This window comes from Tamandua tetradactyla, chromosome 3 (assembly GCF_023851605.1).
Source record: "Tamandua tetradactyla isolate mTamTet1 chromosome 3, mTamTet1.pri, whole genome shotgun sequence".
NCBI classification, from domain to species: Eukaryota; Metazoa; Chordata; class Mammalia; order Pilosa; family Myrmecophagidae; genus Tamandua; species Tamandua tetradactyla.
The window spans coordinates 176267376-176288423 of NC_135329.1; the positions used below are offsets into that span (position 1 = coordinate 176267376).

At 37.1% G+C, this 21048-nt stretch overlaps 1 protein-coding gene and 1 non-coding gene across 3 annotated transcripts in view; one reads left to right on the forward strand and one right to left on the reverse strand.

Annotated features, from left to right (window-relative positions):
• Nucleotides 1–321: 321 nt before the first annotated feature.
• Nucleotides 322–21048, reverse strand: part of MPP4 (MAGUK p55 scaffold protein 4) — a 46014-nt gene continuing 25287 nt past the window's right edge. For both annotated transcript variants that reach the window (XM_077152004.1, XM_077152003.1), the window contains 7 exons: nt 19964–20005; nt 15299–15466; nt 14031–14111; nt 10984–11077; nt 10497–10605; nt 1930–2064; nt 322–639 (listed from right to left, as the gene is read on the reverse strand). In XM_077152004.1, coding sequence (XP_077008119.1) covers nt 448–639; nt 1930–2064; nt 10497–10605; nt 10984–11077; nt 14031–14111; nt 15299–15466; nt 19964–20005 — 821 coding nt within the window. In that variant the 3' untranslated portion in view covers nt 322–447. The remainder of the gene's footprint in view (nt 640–1929; nt 2065–10496; nt 10606–10983; nt 11078–14030; nt 14112–15298; nt 15467–19963; nt 20006–21048) is intronic.
• LOC143678461 (U6 spliceosomal RNA) lies at nt 19553–19659 on the forward strand. Its single transcript, XR_013173270.1, has one exon. It is a non-coding gene; the product is annotated as a U6 spliceosomal RNA (small nuclear RNA).

Sequence of the window (21048 nt, forward strand, 5' to 3'; positions counted from 1 at the left end):
GGCAGTGCAGTTTCTGTATGTTTTAATGTTAAATGTGTATACAACTCTTCTTTCTTGCTTAGGCAACTAGACACTTTTTGTGTAGGCACCATGTGACATTTTCTTTAAACGAATTTCATAAAGTAAAATACTGTGTCTGAAATTAAACACTATTTTATTCAAGAAAGCTCTTTTTATCTAAATCCTACAAAGACCATGTGAAATAATGAAAAGTTCTCATCCTCCATAATTTGACTTTGTTCATGTTCTCATCATTGTTGCAAATGAAGTAAAGGAAAAGCTTTTTTCATTTAAATAAGATTTGATTTAAATAAGATAAATTAATAAGCATCAGCACTTTTAAATTGCACACATTATCATGGATCAATGTTTTACATTGCAGTTGTTATTCCAGATCCCTGTAACAAAGGTACATTCTTAAAACTCCAACATTAAACTCCCGCCTCCCTAACATTCAGCATTAGAAGAAATCCATGTTGCTGGGACCCACTGAGGCTCCTCCTGAGCCTTCCTTATGGCAGACAACAACTGAGCACATGCATCTTGCAAGTTGTCATTCACAAGCACATGGTCAAAAAACTGGCCAAACTGAGACTCCATTTTTTGGGCTATATCCTCCATTTCTTGCAAGTCTTCCTCCTTCAGAAGAAATAGAAAAATACGTTTAGCACAGATTTAATGGAACAAATAGAAGTAATGCAAATTTTTATGCTGTCACATTCAGTTGAGAAGTTATTTAAAATAACAATTAGGTCAATAATTGTACTCTCTTCTAAACCACAAAATTTATGATTCTATGGTTAATCTTACTCAGTTTTTCCCTGGTCAATGTTTCACAAAATTGAGTGATGATTAATTGACAGACAACTCCCTCTCTCTCATGTAGATTTAAGTTATTTTATTATATTATCTAAACACTTGAAGCTATCAGAGCAAATACAACATAAAACCAAAGCATATTTCCCAATTAAATAAAATTTAAACATAAAATTCAAATGAATATTCATCTGTTAAGAATGACAATATTTTGCAATACAAAATGGCCACTTCCAAAGGGAAGGATGATAACTGGCAGGTATGAACCAGTTCTATTGAATTAGGCACACCTAAATTGCATTTACTTCATGATGACTTTAGCTATAACATTCTGCACTGTAGCTATTAAGAAATGTCCATTCATTAATGAAGGTCATTTAGCCTTCACTTGTTGCTAGGGCATTAAATTCATTGCTATTATTTTCTTATTTGTCCATTGCAACTAAAAGAGTACTGCTTGTTGCCAATGAAGTCATAAACCCAAATGCAAATCAGGCATTGAAATCTTGTAGCAATACTCCTTTACAAAGTGGCCATATACCTGATCAGAAACAATTGTATTAATTTGTTTGGACTACATCAAAATGAAAACACAACACTTTAAATGCTAGTAATATTCAGAGACTACATCCATGGTATCCAAGCTCCTAAATGCAACCTGGAGAATCAGACTTTCATGTAATGTAGTCATTGGAAAAAATATGAAGATAAAAATAATAAAAGATGAATAATATAAAGATGTCTCATATTACAAATGTATATTCACTGCAGCATTTTTAAACTTCCAAGTGAACTTATTTATAAAATTAATAGTCCTTTTTAAATACAATTAGGTTTCTGCACACTCAATTTCTGTGTTTAAAAAGGACTTTTGCAAACTGTGGCTTTGAGGCCTTTTTTTTTAAGCTAACTCCACAAAGGAAAGAAAAATGATAGCATTGTAGCATTGATTAAACTTAAAATATCTGTAATTGATATCCAGTTTAAAAAAGTCAAAAGAAAATTACACATTAGAAACAAAATTTGCATTCCATAACATAAGAATCCTGTGGAAATATGCAGTGATCTTTTTTACTAGAAAAAAAGAATTCATCTACTTCCTCTGTGTCTTACCTTGAACTTCACGTCCACAAAGTAGTCTGTAATGATCTTGGCATTCTTCCGAGATTGCTTCATACAACTCATGTTGGATGGCTTTATATATATAACATAAGGCTTCAGTTCATGGGTTCGAGCCACTTGAATATCCTACACAGAAAAACAGAGGTCCTAGTTTCCTAGAGTCAGCATGAATGTTCTCAAAATTCCTGAGACCGGAAATTAGCAATGATTTTTTAGCCACAGTATATTTTCAATGTGCCTCCAAGTCCTCAACTCCAAAAGACAGACAAACATTTTAATAATCAAGAGGTGAAGCTCTAGAATACATAAGGCTCAGAGAATACACAAGTGTTCCTACCTAGTTCCATTTATGAACTAGGACACCCTTATTAAAATCTGAGAGTAGGATTCTGTATGTGCTCCCATGGGACAAAGATATAACTCTTCTGGTGCACCAGCTCTTTTCACCCTCACTTCCCTTTCATCTCACTATTGTCTCTCCTTGGATACTCCTGCCATTCTACCAAACACTGATCACAAGGTTTGATCCAGGTAAGAACAAATCTCTCTTTCCTTGATTCTCTTTAGCACATAATTCCATTTCTTAATGACTGAGGAAAACCCAAGGATCATAAAAATTGGGACTACTCAATTTGAAGCCATTAAAACCAGCCTACAACCTTGCCTCTGTCTCCACCACGCCCCCAGCAGAGAGAGTCTTCCAAACTTAAAGGTGCCACATCTTTTGCTGGTAGGACCCACAGGCAGACAAGTGCCACATACTGGGCAGGATAAGAAAAACAGAGCCCAGAGATTTCACAGGAAAGTCTTTTAACTTGCTGGGTCTCACCTTCAGGGAAAACTGACGCAGGTGACTCCTTCCCCCTGATAGGAGGCCAGTTTAGTCTGGGAAAACCCAGCTGGAGTCTATAATACCTATGTAGATCCTCCTAAGGGTGGGGAGGGAAAAGGCACCATACAAGCAGGGCAAGATACAAGAAAACAAACTGAAAAATTATCCTCTGTTAAACAAAACCTAAGCAAGAGGTCCAGAAAAAGCTGAACTGAAGGATAAAGAACACATAGACAACAAATTCATCTAGCAAGAAAACCCTAGGTAAGAGAAGTGAAAGCAATCTCCAGAAAAAACTAATTAAGGTAATTAAATGTCTGGATGCCAGCAAAAAATAACAAATCACACCAGGAAAATTGAAGATATGGCCCAGTCAAAGGAACAAACCAATAGTTCAAATGAGATACAAGAGCTGAAACAATTAATTCAGAATATACGAACAGACATGGAAAACCTCATCAAAAACTAAATCAATGAATTGAGGGAGGATATGAAGAAGGCAAGGAAAGAACAAAAAGAAGAAATGGAAAGTCTGAAAAAACAAATCACAGAACTTATGGGAATGAAAGGTACAGTAGAAGAGATGAAAAAAACAATGGAAACCTACAATGGTAGATTTCAGGAGACAGAGGTTAGGATTAGTGGACTGGAGGATGGAACATCTGAAATCCGACAAGAAACAGAAACTATAGGGGGAAAAAATGGAAAAATGTGAGCAGGACTCAGGGAATTGAATGATAATATGAAGCACACAAATATACGTGTTGTGGGTGTCCCAGAAGGAGAAAAACTAATGGAAGAAATTATCACTGAAAATTTCCCAACTCTTATGAAAGACTTAAAATTACAGATCCAAGAAGTGCAGCGTACCCCAAAGAGAATAGATCCAAATAGACGTTCTCCAAGACACTTACTAGTCAGAATGTCAGAGGTCAAAGAGAAAGAGAGGATCTTGAAAGCAGCAAGAGAAAAGCAATCCATCACATACAAGGGAAACCCAATAAGACTATGTGTAGATATCTCAGCAGAAACCATGGAGGCTAGAAGACAGTGGGATGATATATTTAAATTACTAAAAGAGAAAAACTGCAAACCAAGAATTCTATACCCAGCAAAATTGTCCTTCAAAAATGAAGGAGAAATTAAAACATTTTCAGACAAAAAGTCACTGAGACAATTTGTGACCAAGAGACCAGCTCTGCAAGAAATACTAAAGGGAGCACTAGAGTCACATATGAAAAGACAGAAGAGAGAGGTGCAGAAGGAAGGAAAATTAGATATTATATATAAAATACAAAAGGCAAAATGGTAGAAGAAAGTACTACCTGTACTGTAATAACACTAAATGTTATTGGATTGAACTCCCCAATCAAAAGACATAGACTGGCAGAATGGATTAAAAAACAGGATCCTTCTATATGCTGTCTACAGGAAACACATCTTAGACCCAAAGATAAACATAGGTTGAAAGTGAAAGGTTGGGAAAAGATGTTTCATGCAAATAACAACCAGAAAAGAGCAGGAGTAGCTATACTAAAATCCAACAAATTAGACTTCAAATGTAAAACAGTTAAAAGAGACAAAGAAGGACACTATCTACTAATAAAAGGAAGAATTAAACAAGAAGACATAACAATCATAAATATTTATGCACTGAACCAGAATGCCCCAAAATACATGAGGAATACACTGCAAACACTGAAAAGGGAAATAGACACATATACCATAATAGTTGGAGACTTCAATTCACCACTCTCATCAATGGACAGAACATCTAGACAGAGGATCAATAAAGAAATAGAGAATCTGAATATTACTATAAATGAGCTAGACTTAACAGACATTTGTAGGACATTACATCCCACAACAGCAGGATACACCTTTTTCTCAAGTGCTCATGGATCATTCTCAAAGATAGACCATATGCTGGATCACAAAGCAAGTCTTAACAAATTTAAAAAGATTGAAATCATACACAACACTTTCTCGGATCATAAAGGAATGAAGTTGGAAATCAATAATAGGCGGAGTGCCAGAAAATTCACAAATACGTGGAGGCTCAACAACACACTCTTAAACAACCAGTGGGTCAAAGAAGAAATTGCAAGAGAAATTAGCAAATACCTCGAGGCGAATGAAAATGAAAACACAACATATCAAAACCTATGGAACGCAGCAAAGGCTAAGAGGGAAATTTATTGCCCTAAATGCCTATATCAGAAAAGAAGAAAAGGCAAAAATTCAGGAATTAACTGTATACTTGGAAGAACTGGAGAAAGAACAGCAAACTAACCCCAAAGCAAGAAAAGGAAAGAAATAACAAAGATCAGAGCAGAAATAAATGAATTGAGAACATGAAAACAATAGAGAAAATCAGTACGACCAGAAGTTGGTTCTATGAGAAAATCAATAAGATTGATGGGCCCTTAGCAAGATTGACAAAAAGAAGAAGAGATAGGATGCAAATAAATGAGATCAGAAATGGAAGAGGAGACATAACCACTGACCTCACAGAAATAAAGGAGATAATAACAGGATACTATGAACAACTTTACGCTAATAAATACAACAATTTAGATGAAATGGACGGGTTCCTGGAAAGACATGAACAACCAACTTTGACTCAAGAAGACATAGATGACCTCAACAAACCAATCACAAGTAAAGAAATTGAATCAGTCATTCAAAAGCTTCCCAAAAAGAAAAGTCCAGGACCAGACGGCTTCACATGTGAGTTCTATCAAACATTCCAGAAAGAATTAGTACCAACTCTCTTCAAACTCTTCAAAAAAATCTAAGTGGAGGGAAAGCTACCTAATTCATTCTACGAAGCCAACATCACCCTCATACCAAAACCAGGAAAAGATATTACAAAAAAAGAAAACTACAGACCAATCTCTCTAATAAATATAGATGCAAAAATCCTCAACAAAATTCTAGCAAATCGAATCCAACAACACATTAAAAGAATTATACATCATGACCAAGTAGGATTCATCCCAGGTATGCAAGGATGGTTCAGCATAAGAAAATCAATTAATGTAATACACCATATCAACAAATCAAAGCAGAAAAATCACATGATCATCTCAATTGATGCAGAGAAGGCATTTGACAAAATTCAACATCCTTACCTGTTGAAAACACTTCAAAAGATAGGAATACAAAGGAACTTCCTTAAAATGATAGAGGGAATATAAGAAAAACCCACAGCTAATATCATCCTCAATGGGGAAAAATTGAAAACTTTCCCCCTAAGATCAGGAACAAGACAAGGATGTCCATTATCACCACTATTATTCAACACCGTGTTGGAGGTTCTAGCCAGAGCAATTAGACAAGAAAAGGAAATACAAGGCATCAAAACTGGAAAGGAAGAAGTAAAACTATCACTGTTTGCAGACAATATGATACTATACGTCAAAAACCCGGAAAAATCCACAACAAAACTACTAGAGCTAATAAATGAGTACAGCAAAGTAGCAGGTTACAAGATCAACATTCAAAAATCTGTAGTGTTTCTATACACTAGTAATGAACAAGCTGAGGGGGAAATCAAGAAACGAATCCCATTTACAATTGCAACTAAAAGAATAAAATACCTAGGAATAAATTTAACTAAAGAGACATAAAACCTATATAAAGAAAACTACAAAAAACTGTTAAAAGAAATCACAGAAGACCTAAATAGATGGAAGGCATACCATGTTCATGGATTGGAAGACTAAACATAGTTAAGATGTCAATCCTACCTAAATTGATTTACAGATTCAATGCAATACCAATCAAAATCCCAACAACTTATTGTTCAGAAATAGAAAAACCAATAAGCAAATTTATCTGGAAGGGCAGGGTGCCCCGAATTGCTAAAAACATCTTGAGGAAAAAAAACGAAGCTGGAGGTCTTGCGCTGCCAGACTTTAAGGCATACTATGAAGCCACAGTGGTCAAAACAGCATGGTATTGGCATAAAGATAGATACAACGACCAATGGAATCGAATAGAGTACTCAGATATAGACCCTCTCATCTATGGACATTTGATCTTTGATAAGGCAGTCAAGCCAACTCACCTGGGACAGAACAGTCTCTTCAATGAATGGTGCCTAGAGAACTGGATATCCATATGCAAAAGAATGAAAGAAGACCCATATCTCACACCCTATACAAAAGTTAACTCAAAATGGATCAAAGATCTAAACATTAGGTCTAAGACCATGAAACAGTTAGAGGAAAATGTAGGGAGATATCTTATGAATCTTACAATTGGAGGCAGTTTTATGGACCTTAAACCTAAAGCAAGAGCACTGAAGAAGGAAATAAATAAATGGGAGCTCCTCAAAATTAAACACTTTTGTGCATCAAAGAACTTCATCAAGAAAGTAGAAAGACAGCCTACACAATGGGAGACAATATTTGGAAATGACATATCAGATAAAGGTCTAGTATCCAGAATTTATAAAGAGATTGTTCATCTCAACAACAAAAAGACAGCCAACCCAATTACAAAATGGAAAAAAGACTTGAACAGACACCTACCAGAAGAGGAAATACAAATGGCCAAAAGGCACCTGAAGAGATGCTCAATGTCCCTGGCCATTAGAGAAATGCAAATCAAAACCACAATGAGATATCATCTCACACCCACCAGAATGGCCATTATCAACAAAACAGAAAATGACAAGTGCTGGAGAGGATGCGGAGAAAGAGGCACACTTATCCACTGTTGGTGGGAATGTCAAAGGGTGCAACCACTGTGGAAGGCAGTTTGGCGGTTCCTCAAAATGCTGAATATAGAATTGTGATACGACCCAGCAATACCATTGCTGGGTATCTACTCAAAGGACTTAAGGGCAAAGACACAAACGGACATTTGCACACCAATGTTTATAGCAGCGTTATTTACAATTGCAAAGAGATGGAAACAGCCAAAATGTCCATCAACAGACGAGTGACTAAACAAACTGTGGTATATACATACGATGGAATATTATGCAGCTTTAAGACAGGATAAACTTATGAAGCATGTAATAACATGGATGGACCTAGAGAACATTATGCTGAGTGAGTCTAGCCAAAAACTAAAGGACAAATACTGTATGGTCCCACTGATGTGAACCGACATTCGAGAATAAACTTGGAATATGTCATTGGTAACAGAGTCCAGCAGGAGTTAGAAACAGGGTAAGATAATGGGTAATTGGAGCTGAAGGGATACAGACTGTGCAACAGGACTGGATACAAAAACTCAAAAATGGACAGCACAATAATACCTAATTGTAAAGTAATCATGTTAAAACACTGAATGAAGCTGCATCTGAGCTATAGGGTTTTTTGTTTGTCTGTTTGTTTGTTTGTTTGTGTCTTTTTTTTTCTTTTTCCTTTTCTTTTTTTTTTACTATTATTTTTTTTTTATTTTTTTCTCTATATTAACATTCTATATCTTTTTCTGTTGTTTTGCTAGTTCTTTTCCTAAATCGATGCAAATGTACTAAGAAATGATGATCATGCATCTATGTGATGATGTTAAAGAATTACTGATTGCATATGTAGAATGGAATGATTTCTAAATGTTGTGTTAATTTCTTTTTTTCCTTTAATTAATAAAAAAAAGATTGAAATCATACAAAACACTTTCTCAGATCATAAAGGAATGAAGTTGGAAATCAATAATAGGCAGAGCACCAGAAAATTAACAAATATGTGGAGGTTCAACAACACACTCTTAAACAACCAGTGGGTCAAGGAAGAAATCAGTAAATATCTCGAGGCAAATGAAAATGAAAACACAACATATCAAAACTTATGGGATGCAGCAAAGGCAGTGCTAAGAGGGAAATTTATTGCCCTAAGTGCCTATATCAAAAAAGAAGAAGGGTCAAAAATTCAAGAATTAACTGTCCACTTGGAAGAACTGGAGAAAGAACAGCAAACTAACCCCAAAGCAAGAAAAGGAAAGAAATAACAAAGATTAGAGCAGAAATAAATGAAGTTGAGAACATGAAAACAATTGAGAAAATCAGTAAGACCAGAAGTTGGTTCTATAAGAAAATCAATAAGATTGATGGGCCCTTAGCAAGACTGACAAAAAGAAGAAGAGATAGGATGCAAATAAATAAGATCAGAAATGGAAGAGGAGACATAACCACTGACCCCACAGAAATAAAGGAGGTAATAACAGGATACTATGAACAACTTTATGCTAATAAATACAACAATTTAGATGAAATGGACAACTTCCTAGAAAGGCATGAACAACCAACTTTGACTCAAGAAGAAATAGATGACCTCAACAAACCAATTACAAGTAAAGAAATTGAATCAGTCATTCAAAAGCTTCCCAAAAAGAAAAGTCCAGGACCAGACGGCTTCACATGTGAATTCTATCAAACATTCCAGAAAGAATTAGTACCAACCCTGCTCAAACTCTTCAAAAAATTGAAGTGGAGGGAAAGCTACCTAATTCATTCTATGAAACCAACATCACCCTCATACCAAAACCAGGCAAAGATATTACCAAAAAAGAAAACTACAGACCAATCTCTCTAATGAATATAGATGCAAAAATCCTCAACAAAATTCTAGCAAATCAAATCCAGCAACACATTAAAAGAATTATACATCATGACCAAGTAGGATTCATCCCAGGTATGCAAGGATGGTTCAACATAAGAAAATCAATTAATGTAATACACCATATCAACAAATCAAAGCAGAAAAAGCACATGATCGTCTCAGTTGATGCAGAGAAGGCATTTGACAAAATTCAACATCCTTTCCTGTTGAAAACACTTCAAAGGATAAGAATACAAGGGAATTTCCTTAAAATGATAAAGAGAATATATGAAAAACCCACAGCTAATAGCATCATCAATGGGGAAAAACTGAAAACTTTCCCCCTAAGATCAGGAACAAGACAAGGTTATTTCAGTTGGGGCATGCCCCAAGTGGGTCTTAATCCCCTTACTAGAGTCCTTTACAAGAGAATGAAAGAGAAAGTGAGAATGAAAGAGAATGTGAGAGAAAGATGTACACAAGAAGCTCAGAAAGAAAGCCACAGACAGTGTAGCCAGAAGCTAAAAGCAACAAAAACTGGGAGAGAAGGACCAGCAGACACCACCATGTGACAGGAGTCCAGGATTGCCTGATCACCTGTTGATGCCTTGATTTGGACTTTTTCATGGTCTTAGAACTGTAAGCTTGTAAACTAATAAATCCCTATTGTTAAAAAAAAAAAATAGGGCCTACAAATTGTATATTCCTTATCTTACTTTATCTTGCTCACCCCTGCTCCATTCCACATATGGCCTCAGGAGATAACTATAAATGTGACGACATGGGAAACTTGTCTTCTGCTTAAAGCAATATCATATTCCTCTACAAGAAGTTACCTTGAAGGCTTTGAGATCCAGGTCAAGGCAAAAAACATTCTAATTTTTTTTATGCCCTCCTGCTCAGTTATGGTTTTTTGTTTGTTTGTTTTTGGTTTTGGGTTTTGGGTTTGGGTTTTTTTGTTTTTGTTTTTGTTTTTGCCTGAGAAATAAGACTTCTTCCTCAACTGAGGTGCCCTTCAGGTAAGATCTTAGTCCCTAGATATGGAAAGTGGTCCTATCCTTAAAACGCTAATAGAATAAAATGTCTTAACTATAACCTACAGCATATGCACAAAATAGATGATACATGTTCATTACTTTAGAGAGATGGGAAATATCCCACTTTAGACCCACCTGAGGCTCTAGGTCCATGACACACACCTTTCCTTCATCAAGGACTGCTTGAACAGCATCCACACTAGTGCCATACAGGTGGCCTTTGTACTCACCATACTCCAGCATTCTGCAAAGTTTGAGCAAGGAAAACAAAATCTCTTTCCACAAGTAAAATTAGTAGTTCCATGAAAATAAACTCCAGTAAAATCAAATGTAAATATGAAGACCTTATCAGTACATAAAGGAATTTGTGGATATCATCAGGATAAAAAAAATTAGGAGTGCCAGGACTTAACTACTTTCCAAAACTCTCTAAGGTTTGCAACTCAATTCCACTCTCTCTCGAAACCCAATGAATTGGTGCACTAGTATATCAATGTACATTTCCTTGTTTAACACTTTGGAAACAAAAGAACTGGAGCGTTTTAGATCATGCATAATAATAAGGAATCTATTTTGAATGTAAGGCAATCAGAGGCAAAAATTAGATTCTGAACCTTTTTACCTGTGGCTATATATGAGGCTTTCAAATGTTTCGTTTGACACATAGTGATACTCACGCCCATTCATTTCATAACTCTTTTTGGGACGAGTAGTATCTGTCAAAAAAGGGGATGAAAGTTTTTAGTCTTCAATTTTTTTTACTTAATGCCAACATACACTTGAATAAAAATGTCCAATTAAAATTAACAAATGAATGCATAAGCAAACAAATAAATAAGATGCTAGAAACAAAAGAGGAAGCCCAAAATGGTGATAAGAAAGTAGACATTCTCATATCAAAATCAGTTAATTTATACACCTTTATTGAGTGCTCACAGTGTATAAACAATGTGTTAGGTATTAAGACAGGATAGGCTAAGAGAACACAATAACAACCTGCTATTACTTCAAAACAGGCACTAGTGAATTGGAAAGGAGCCCTCTGAAGCCTAAGTGCTTGGAGCAATGCCAGCAATATTTTCATGTTTCAATAGTACATTTTCCACCATTCATTCATCCCCATACTCCTTGCTAGGTGAAATGTTAATGTCCATATTTTACCAATGAATAAGTGAAGGTTTTGGAGAGTAACTAAGTTGTGCACAGTCATAAATTCAAACTAGAACACCAAGGTGCTCTAACCTCTACCTGAACTAGTGGTCTTTCAACTACACCAGATAGTCTCAGATTTGAAATGGAGAAATCCTGTGACATTTTGCAGTCTTGCTAAGATACCAAAGAGGAGTTGTGATTAGTACTAGGGATCTCCACAGGGAAAGATTTGCAGACTTGCTTCAGTCTGATTCTTTGATATGGTCACTTTGGTTATAAATTCTTCAACTTAAATGGAATAAGAAGTTCACCAAAACTTTAAAGTAATTTATTGATTGCTCATCCGTTTATCCAACTAATGTGTACTAAGTGTCCACTGTGTTCCAGGTATCATGTTAGGTTCTTAAAACACAAAGATGAAGAAGACACAGTTCCAACTCTGTGTCCTATGAGCTGCGGAGTTAATCCACTGATCTGCATTTAAACAAATTCCCTTTAGTCATAAACAACATGTAAATTTGCATTTTATAAAGTTTAAGATGAAATAGATCAACACCTGATGATATCAATACATAGAAATGATCATGCACCTAAACGACAAAAGGTAATTATGGACCTTTAAGGGGCTCAAAAAGCAAAGGTCATCTTGGGGTCATTTTTGTTTTTTCTTTAAGTCTCTCTCCAGATCCTTAGAGTTGTACACTTCTCTTATAACTACCTACTGAAAAATAATCTAGCAAAACCCTATAGCTCCCCTGTGATAGTGAATTATGTTAATAAAAGCCTAAAATGATCCCTTCTCCTTTGGATTGATGTTTGTGGTAGGTCTATTAATTAGCATATAACTGAAGGTATCCATTTTAAGTTTAAAACTGTTCATTTGATTTAAAAGCAAAATATGGACAGTATTTTCTCACTTTGAATGACAGCTATCTGTACCCCTTTAAATTCTTCTATGTTCTGTGGACATTGTATTTTTATCTAGATTATTGAAAAATGTTGCTTACTTTTGTAGTTTCTATGTTTGAGATTAATGCACATTCGTACATATGTATAAAAAGTATTTGAGAAAGCACAGCCTATGGAATATAATCATAAGGTAATTTTTTTAAATCTCCCTTTTGTGGGGCAAGAGCTTCTCCTGCCCTTGGATGAAAATGTAGCAGTTCCCAAGACTCTTCTGATCACTTTTAGGTTAAAAAAAAAAAGTCTACCATCATTTATGCCATAAAACTCAAGTCTCAATTTAGTAGTTAAAATTCCATTCCCATAGCTAGGGGGAAATACCTGAAACTGTTAAACTGTGTGCCAGTAGCCTCGATTCTTGAAGATGATTGTGTAACTATATGGTGTTTACAGTATGACTGTATGAAAACCTTGTGTCTTATGCCCCTTTGATCCAGGATATGGACAGATTAGTAAAAAAATAAAGACAAACAAATAATAGGGGGATAAGGGGTGAAAAAATCGAGTAGATTGAAATTCTAGTGGTCAATGAGAGGGAGGGGTAAGAGCTATGGAATGTATGGACTTTTTCTTTTTTTTTTTTTTTTTTTTTTTTTTTTTAAAGGAAAGACAGAGAGAAGGAAGGAAGGATAGAAGGAAGGAAGGAAGGAAGAAAGGGAAACATCTTTAAACATTTTCTTGTTTTTATTGTATTCTGTTTCTCCGTTTTTGTTACATGGGCTGGGGCCGGGAATCGAACCGAGGTCCTCCGGCATAGCAGGCAAGCACTTTGCCCGCTGAGCCACCGCGGCCCTGGACTTTTTCTTTTTATTCCTTTCTCTGGAGTGATGCAAATGTCCTAAAAATTGTCGTGGTGATGAATACACAACTATGTGATGACACTGTGAGCCACTGATTGTATACCTTGGGTGGACTGTATGATATGTAAAGATATCTCAATAAAAATGTATTTTTTAAAAATTCCATTCCCATGTAATAATCACAATTATGTGGTTCATTTACATTTTAGGCTGTTCTCCCAACATCCCACTCAGACCTGCTTCACCCAGGAAAGCCAGGAGTCAGAGAAGCCAGAAGTCAGAAAGTAGTATGGTTCTCTTCTTCTCTTTCCCTTCTATGCATTTTCGAACTCCTTCCCCAGTTTTATACCTCTCAAAGGCTGGAGTACAGGGAGAAAGGAGGGAAAAGCAGGGCTGGAAAACTGCTACCTGACTGGTACTGATATTGATTGGAATTGACTCCCTTTAAACTTGGCAAATGGAATGTTAACTATTATTATTAAATATTAGTTTTCCCGAAAGATCATCTATGTGATCATTAAGAAATGGAAACAAGACAATCAGCTTTTAAAAGCCTAACTGGCTACATGCCAGTAAGTCAATGTTCTCTACTGAAGTAAATACAATTAGAAATACCTAAGGACAAGCCTTCAATTCTAATATTTTTACAAATAAGATGGTATGACTCAGTTAAGTGAGACCTGTACATTTGTAGAGATAAAGTTTTGCCAAACCATGAACTGAACTGTTATGAAAGAAAAACAAAACATACGTGGCACAGCAATTTGAAAATGGTTGGGATTAAGTTCAATAAGCTGTCTTCTCAGTTCATTTACTCCAACACCGGAGGGTCCTAAATGCAAAAAGTCACATACAAAAATCATTAGATTTGGATAAAAGATAATCATACGGTGATGAAGTCATCATCATACCAGTCCTTCTACTGAAGAAGTTTGAGAGTGAACGTTTTTAGGGAAATTACACCTCATCTCTTCTCACAAATTAGAACAACTACAGAAAGCTCTTTGGAATTTTGCTGGTGGCTAGTAACCTACATTTCATCATTCAGAAATGAGTTAGGGAATTGCAGGAGCCTGTCACCCCAGCAAATTTTATCTAATATTGGACACAGTGGAGATAATCTGATACAACCTGCCTTTCTATTTCAAATGAAGTTTCTATAATATTGCAACCCAGAAATTAACCTCCACAATCACAGGGTATGTGATTTATAGATTGCAGCAGCACATTTCCTGACAGGTGGAGGAGTCAGTGCCCCATGTCTAACCGGATGCCGGGCTGACCTCACAAGCATACCAACTACGCAGTTGCACAGGGCTGTGCTTCGAAGGGTCTCACACTTGGTTTAATGCTGTGTTAATGCCATTTGAAATTCTTAATAATATTTGAGCAAGGGGCCCTTACATTTTCATTTTGTACTGGGTCCCACAACTCATGTAATTGGTCCTGGCTGCAGAGCATGTTGTTTAGCTCTATGGGGCCTGCCCTGATCACAGCTGGGAGGCACAGTGAGGACAGAAGGAAGATGTACGTTGCTTTCACTGCAAGGACCAGCTTCACAGAGATCTTAGTCACAAAGGCAGGTCACACCAGCATTATGTTTGCCCTGTTCTTTAGCACCAAAAGTACAGTCTAGAATATTTTAGGCACTTTCTAAATGAGGCAGCTAGTCATTTCTCAGGAAATTGGACATTAAAGACTTTATTTTTCTAATACAGATTAATGATCCAGTCTGGGAGAACCCTCGTCTATGTTTATAGAACAAATTATAAATAAGAAAAAATAATCAGTTGTACCTCATCCTAATGCAACTTGGTGTGCAACATTCAACTGTACACAATAAAAGCATGATACAATAGAATTTTATTTATAAATATACATATGTAAAATGAGCTTTATTTTGAAAAACTAGATGTTAATATGGAGGTCCAAAAAGTAGCTCTATTTTTACCACTGCTCCTATAATGTATCTAAAAGGAAGCTTCTTTGTGGATGGAGACAGCACATGCTGGGACGTACCCACGAGCACTATTGGGCGGTGTTTGTCTGCAGGGTGTCGCTGGTACCTCACCACCTCCTCGTAAGGGGCTCCCACTGCACTATAGCAGCTGCTGGTGCAGCACACACTGCTGTGCGTGCTGAGATGACACTTCCTGCGACAAAGGCGCATGCTGCGGCGGAAACCAGCTAGGAAGGGCAGAAACACAGAGAATCTAAAATCCAGGGCAGGAGAGATTACTTCTTGCTTCAAAATTGATGATGCATGTAGTGACCATGATCCTAGAGCTTAATTAATATATTCATGTCTATCTGAAATTAGAAGAGAAGAAGCAATACAAAGGTAAACACACACACACACACACACACACACTACTCCACATGTCCAAAGGGGAAAAAACACAAAATACCCTCTAAGCTGCATGAAGGACTATTTGACAGACATCGAACTAGGTGCTGGCGATAGAGTCACCAACTAAACAAAACCCCTTTTGCCATGGGATTTACATTTTGTGGGGGAGGAGAGACAAAAACTAAAAATAAGTACTTGGAAACTGGGGAAAAGGACAGAGAGTGAAAGTGGTGCTTTATTAAATAGATGGTTCAGTTAAAGCATCTGAAAAGTTGGAATTGAGCAGATATCTGCATGAAATAACAGAGCCAGCCAACAAAGCAACTCAGGGAGAGCATTCAGGCTGAGGGACCAGCAAATACAAAGGTACAAAGAAAAGACATCCTCAGAGTATTTGAGGCCTAGGGAGAGGGAGAGAGTGATGGGATTGGAGAGGGCCAGGGCAGGACCATGCAGGGCCTCAGGAAAGAGTTGGGTTGTGGTCAACATGTGATGATAATCCACTGCATGGTCGAGGACAGGGTGTGACATGATTTGATGTATATTTCTGAAGGCTTCCTCCAGTTGCTGTGGGGAGGATATAAAGTGTAGGGAGAATAGTACAGGCTCAGCAGAGAGTAGTTTGGAGGCTGTTGGATGTGTCCAGGTGGCAGAGGATAGTGACTTGGACCATGGTGGCTCATTATTCACCTAACTCACAAAGATACTCTTGGGGCTTGAATCATGATCCTACAGAAGGATGTACAGGTCCCAACCCTAGTCCTATGGGTGTAAACCCATTTGTAAAAAGGGCCTCTGAAGATGTGATTGGTTAAGGTGTGCACAAACTGAATGAGGCTGAAGTCCCTAAAGCAAAGGAATCCGGACAGAGAAAGAGAAAGTTACAGGAGGAGCAAGAATCTGGAAGACAACAGAACCCAGAAGAGAAAACATTTCTATTTCTACTTTAGCCAGCAGATTCTTCTTGGAAATTCAGCGTCACCATTGTGCTCTCATTTTGCAGCTTGCCCTACAGAATTTGGACTTGCCAACATGGTGATGTGAGCCAATTCCTATAATAAACCTCAATATTTACATATATGTACACATATATGTATGCATATATATCTCCTGTCAGTTTTATTTCTCTGGAGAACACTAATACAGATATAGACAGGTGTGCTGGTTTGAAAAAAATGTATGCACTCTAGAAAAGCCATGTTATGATCCTAATCCCATTTTGTAAAGACAGCCATTTCTTCTAATCCCTATTTAGTACTCTATGTGTGACACTTTAATAAGATCATCTCCCTGGAGATGTGACTCAATCAAGAGTGGTTGTTAACTAGATTAGGTGGAGATGTGGCTCCACCCATTCCAGGTAGGTCTTGAAAACTTTACCAGAAAACTAAAAAAGAGGAAACATTCCGGAGAAAGTAGGAGATTCAATGAGAGAGTAGAGAAGAACGACAGATCCATGAGAAAGCTACAACAGAGAACGCTCCAGAACCATGAGGCAGAGACTCCAACAGCCAATGACTTTTGGAGACGAAAAAGGAAAATACCTCCCAGGGAGCTGGAGAGGAAGCTAGCAAATGATGCAGTGTTCGCCATATGCTCTTCCAGCCGAGAAAGAAACCCTGACCATGTTCGCCATGTGCCTTTCCACTTGAGAGAGAAACCTTGAACCTCATCGGGCTTCTTGAATCAAGGTATCTTTCCCTGAATGCCTTAGATTGTACATTTCTATAGACTTGTTTTAATTGGGACATTTCCACAGCCTAAAAACTGTTAACTTGCAACTTACTAAATTCCCCTTTTTAAAAGCCATTCCATTTCTGGTATATTGCATTCCAGCAGCTAATAAATTAGAACAACAGGTTAGGTGATTGCCTGAAACTGTGTAATTCAGTGATGGAGTTGACCATCTTAGTCCCAAGTTTCAAATGCCTAGAATCCTGCTTAATCTGCCTAACAAATCACACAGCCTTTTGGTGTTTTCAGATGCAGCTACACACATATCTAGGCTTTAACGTAGAGGGAGACACAAGAAATGGAGACGTGCATCCACATAAGAAATGTACATATAAAAAGACCAAAAAATGGAAATGAACCATGCACACACATACACATACACACATGCGCAATCGGCCTTTTCCACATCTTCAACAAGTTCTCTTTCTTTTCCTAACAGTGAAGAGAAAGCCTGGAGCCATAGTATCCTTCCCAAAGTTCTGCATTAATTGTCCTAGAATGGGGCTTTATAGTCTTTGAAAATATTTTTATTTGAATTCATTTCAAGCTTACAGAATAGTTGTAAGAATTATACAAGTAATAAAAGTTTTTTTCTGAAACTTTCCATAATTGCTGATATGATACCAAATTACCTCTGGATATTTTAGTGTGTAATTTTATAACAAGGTTATTCTTTTATTTAAACCCTAAACATCCATCAAAATCAGGTTATTTGAGACTATTAAATGTGAGGTTTCCATTAAACTTTAACAAGCTTCCATCCACTAGTTTTAGCATCTGTTGAAATTCTTGTCTGAGCTAATTATGTCCATCTTGATTGCAAAAGGATGATTTTCTAATTAAATTATTCTCCTACATGTATTAGTTGGCATTCTACTCTAAGAAAATCTTTCTCTTCTTCCCATGTTTTCATTTATTTTTTTATCTTAGATTTATTCAATGGGTTACCAAGATTATGTATTTTGATGCTCTAACTGTCTCTGATATGGTCAGTGGGATCCTGCCCCCTCATTGATCTGGCTTCAGAATCTTTTTGACTTCTCCCTATTATCCTCTGAGTACTTTCTTTCTGACCTAACAGCATGATCCAGGTTCATCTTATCATTTCCCTGCCTGAATCTCAAAAACAGAGATTTCTCCAAGGAGTCCTAGTTACTTTTAGTGGAGAGTGGTATTTAGAAACCAAGACCTGAACCACAAGGAGTGCTCATTCTAGTGGGGCTTGCTGCTTCCAGTTCCTCTCAGAAGATGGAGTTATGGACGATATGTGTGTATATAAACACACACACATTTGTATCTATATATATTGAAAACTATGAGTTAAAACCAATACCTACAATGCTAATCCAATTCAAATGAGTTCATTCTAGCCTTCCCCATTTCCATATTTGTAACTTCCTTCTCTAGCAGTGAGAAATATGATTCTTATTATTCTCAAAACATTTAGTTATTGTATCAATTCCCTCTGTATGGAGCCAATCTTCCATCACCGCTATTTCTTTACAATATGGACCCCCTTTTTACTCTAATCAGGCTCTGACATACCATAATGGGTTGTTGCCATCACTACCTCCTCCACACCCCCACATAGATGCCCTTTCCACCCCACTCAGACTCTAATCCCCCAAATTAAGCTTCAGATGCCCTCCTTGCCCTGTTGAGGCTCTGATTTCCCACAGCCTTGACAAAGATGCCCTCCTTACCCAGTTTGGGCTCTGACAATTCTGCCAGGCTGTCACTACTGCCCCCACCTCCAACCCTCCCTACTTTATGCTGGTTCCAACAAGCTGCACCAGGCCACCACCAACACCTGCATAGATGTCCTTCTCACCCTACTCAGACTCTGATACTCCACCTGGCTACTTCTTCCCCACCTTTGTGTAAAGGCCTACCTTGTTCAGCCCTACCTCAAAGCTTTAGGGCTGAATTATCTTTGAAGGGAGGCTGGCAGGAAGGGAGACTCAAAGGTGACCTGTAGTTTTGAAAGCTTCTCTGATCATTCCAATGGGCATTCAGGCTTGAGAACCAACATAGTAGTTAGTAGTTTACAGACCCTGCAGCCCCCTCTCCTTCCACTGACTCCAGGTTGAATGGGTCACTAAGGAGGCAGCCCTGAGGGGTTTTAAACATGCAGGGCCTGGTCCTTCAGAGAACTTTACCCAGATGACAGATTATGGAAATGTGGTTTGGTGCTCGCTTCAGCAGCACATATACTAAGATTGGAATGATACAGAGAAGATTTGCATGGCCTCTGCACAAGGATCACAGGCAAATTCGTAAAGTGTTCCATATTTTATAACCAAAACAAAAGGGTACGTTTGGTAATTAGAGAATTGGTCTCTTTAGAGGAAGATAAATTGGTTATGGAACAGTTTGGAAGAGAAAGAAAAGATTTGTGTCCAAGGAAAAATTGAAAAATACCTAGTGGATAAAGCACAATGAACGTTCAATAGATAAGAAGACTGACAAGAAAAAAGGACAGAGGAAAACTTAGACAAGGAAAAAGTTTGGAAATGTCCATCAGCAAAAGCAGCTTTCACTCAGGTTGGTATGAACATAACTTGGCAAAGGACAAAGACCCACCTCTTATTGTCACCTACCGATAAAGAACTTCTGACCATAGCCAACAAGTTCATCCTTGCCTGCAACACAGAGAATGGCAGGAGCAGAATATGTGGATGGGGAGGAAAAAAGTTCACTTGGAACAAATGTATGAAATTATCTTCAAGTTTTCAAATGACACTATTTCAGTAGATATACAGCTGAATGCAATACAGCTGAATTTTAACTTTAACAGCTCACTGAGGACTGCCCTGAGCACTTTCCATTCTATTATTTATCTGCATCAAATTACATTGAAACACCCTTCACAATGTTAGCATTACACTGAATGTATTCTATCTAAAGAGGGAGAGAGCAAAAATCACTTTTAGGCTGGCTTGAAATTATGAGTAAAATATTGAGTAACAGTAAAAACCTATAAAGACAGAGTATATAATTTTATACATACCCTAAAAAAATTGATTTTTTTTTTAAAGTGCCTACCTGGCTTTGGCTTTAGTTTATGGGTGTTTCTTATAATCTCTTTGTTAGATATGCATTTTGGTTTACTCCATTATAAACTGACTCATTCTGTAAATTAGTATTTATTCTATGACTGCCAATTGTTTCTGACCAGGAATCAGGAAAACAAAAGTGAGGGAAACTGCCCAGAGGCTCTGAAACCTCTAGAGCCTTTTTAAATTTCTGTCTCTGCTTCCATTGGGGCTCAGAAAAATTGTCATAAACTCCAGCGAGAAATGCTATTTTTAAAATTATTTATTTTTTACTATATAGTCACATATCATGTAATCATCCAAAGTGTACAATCAATGTTCACGAGATCCTCTTATAGTTGCGCATTCATCACAATCGACTTTTTTCTTTTTTGTGTGAAAAATACCATATATAAAAAAAGCAATAAATTTCAAAGCACAGAGCAACAATTAGTTGTAGAACAGATTTCAGAGTTTGGTATGGGTTACAATTCCACCATTTTAGGCTTTTACTACTAGCTGCTCCAAGATACTGGAGGCTAAAAGAAATATCAATATAATGATTCAGCAATCATACTCATTTGTTAAACCCTACCGTATCTGTGTAACTCCACCATCACATCTGATGTTTCTCCCACTCTTTAGGGGTG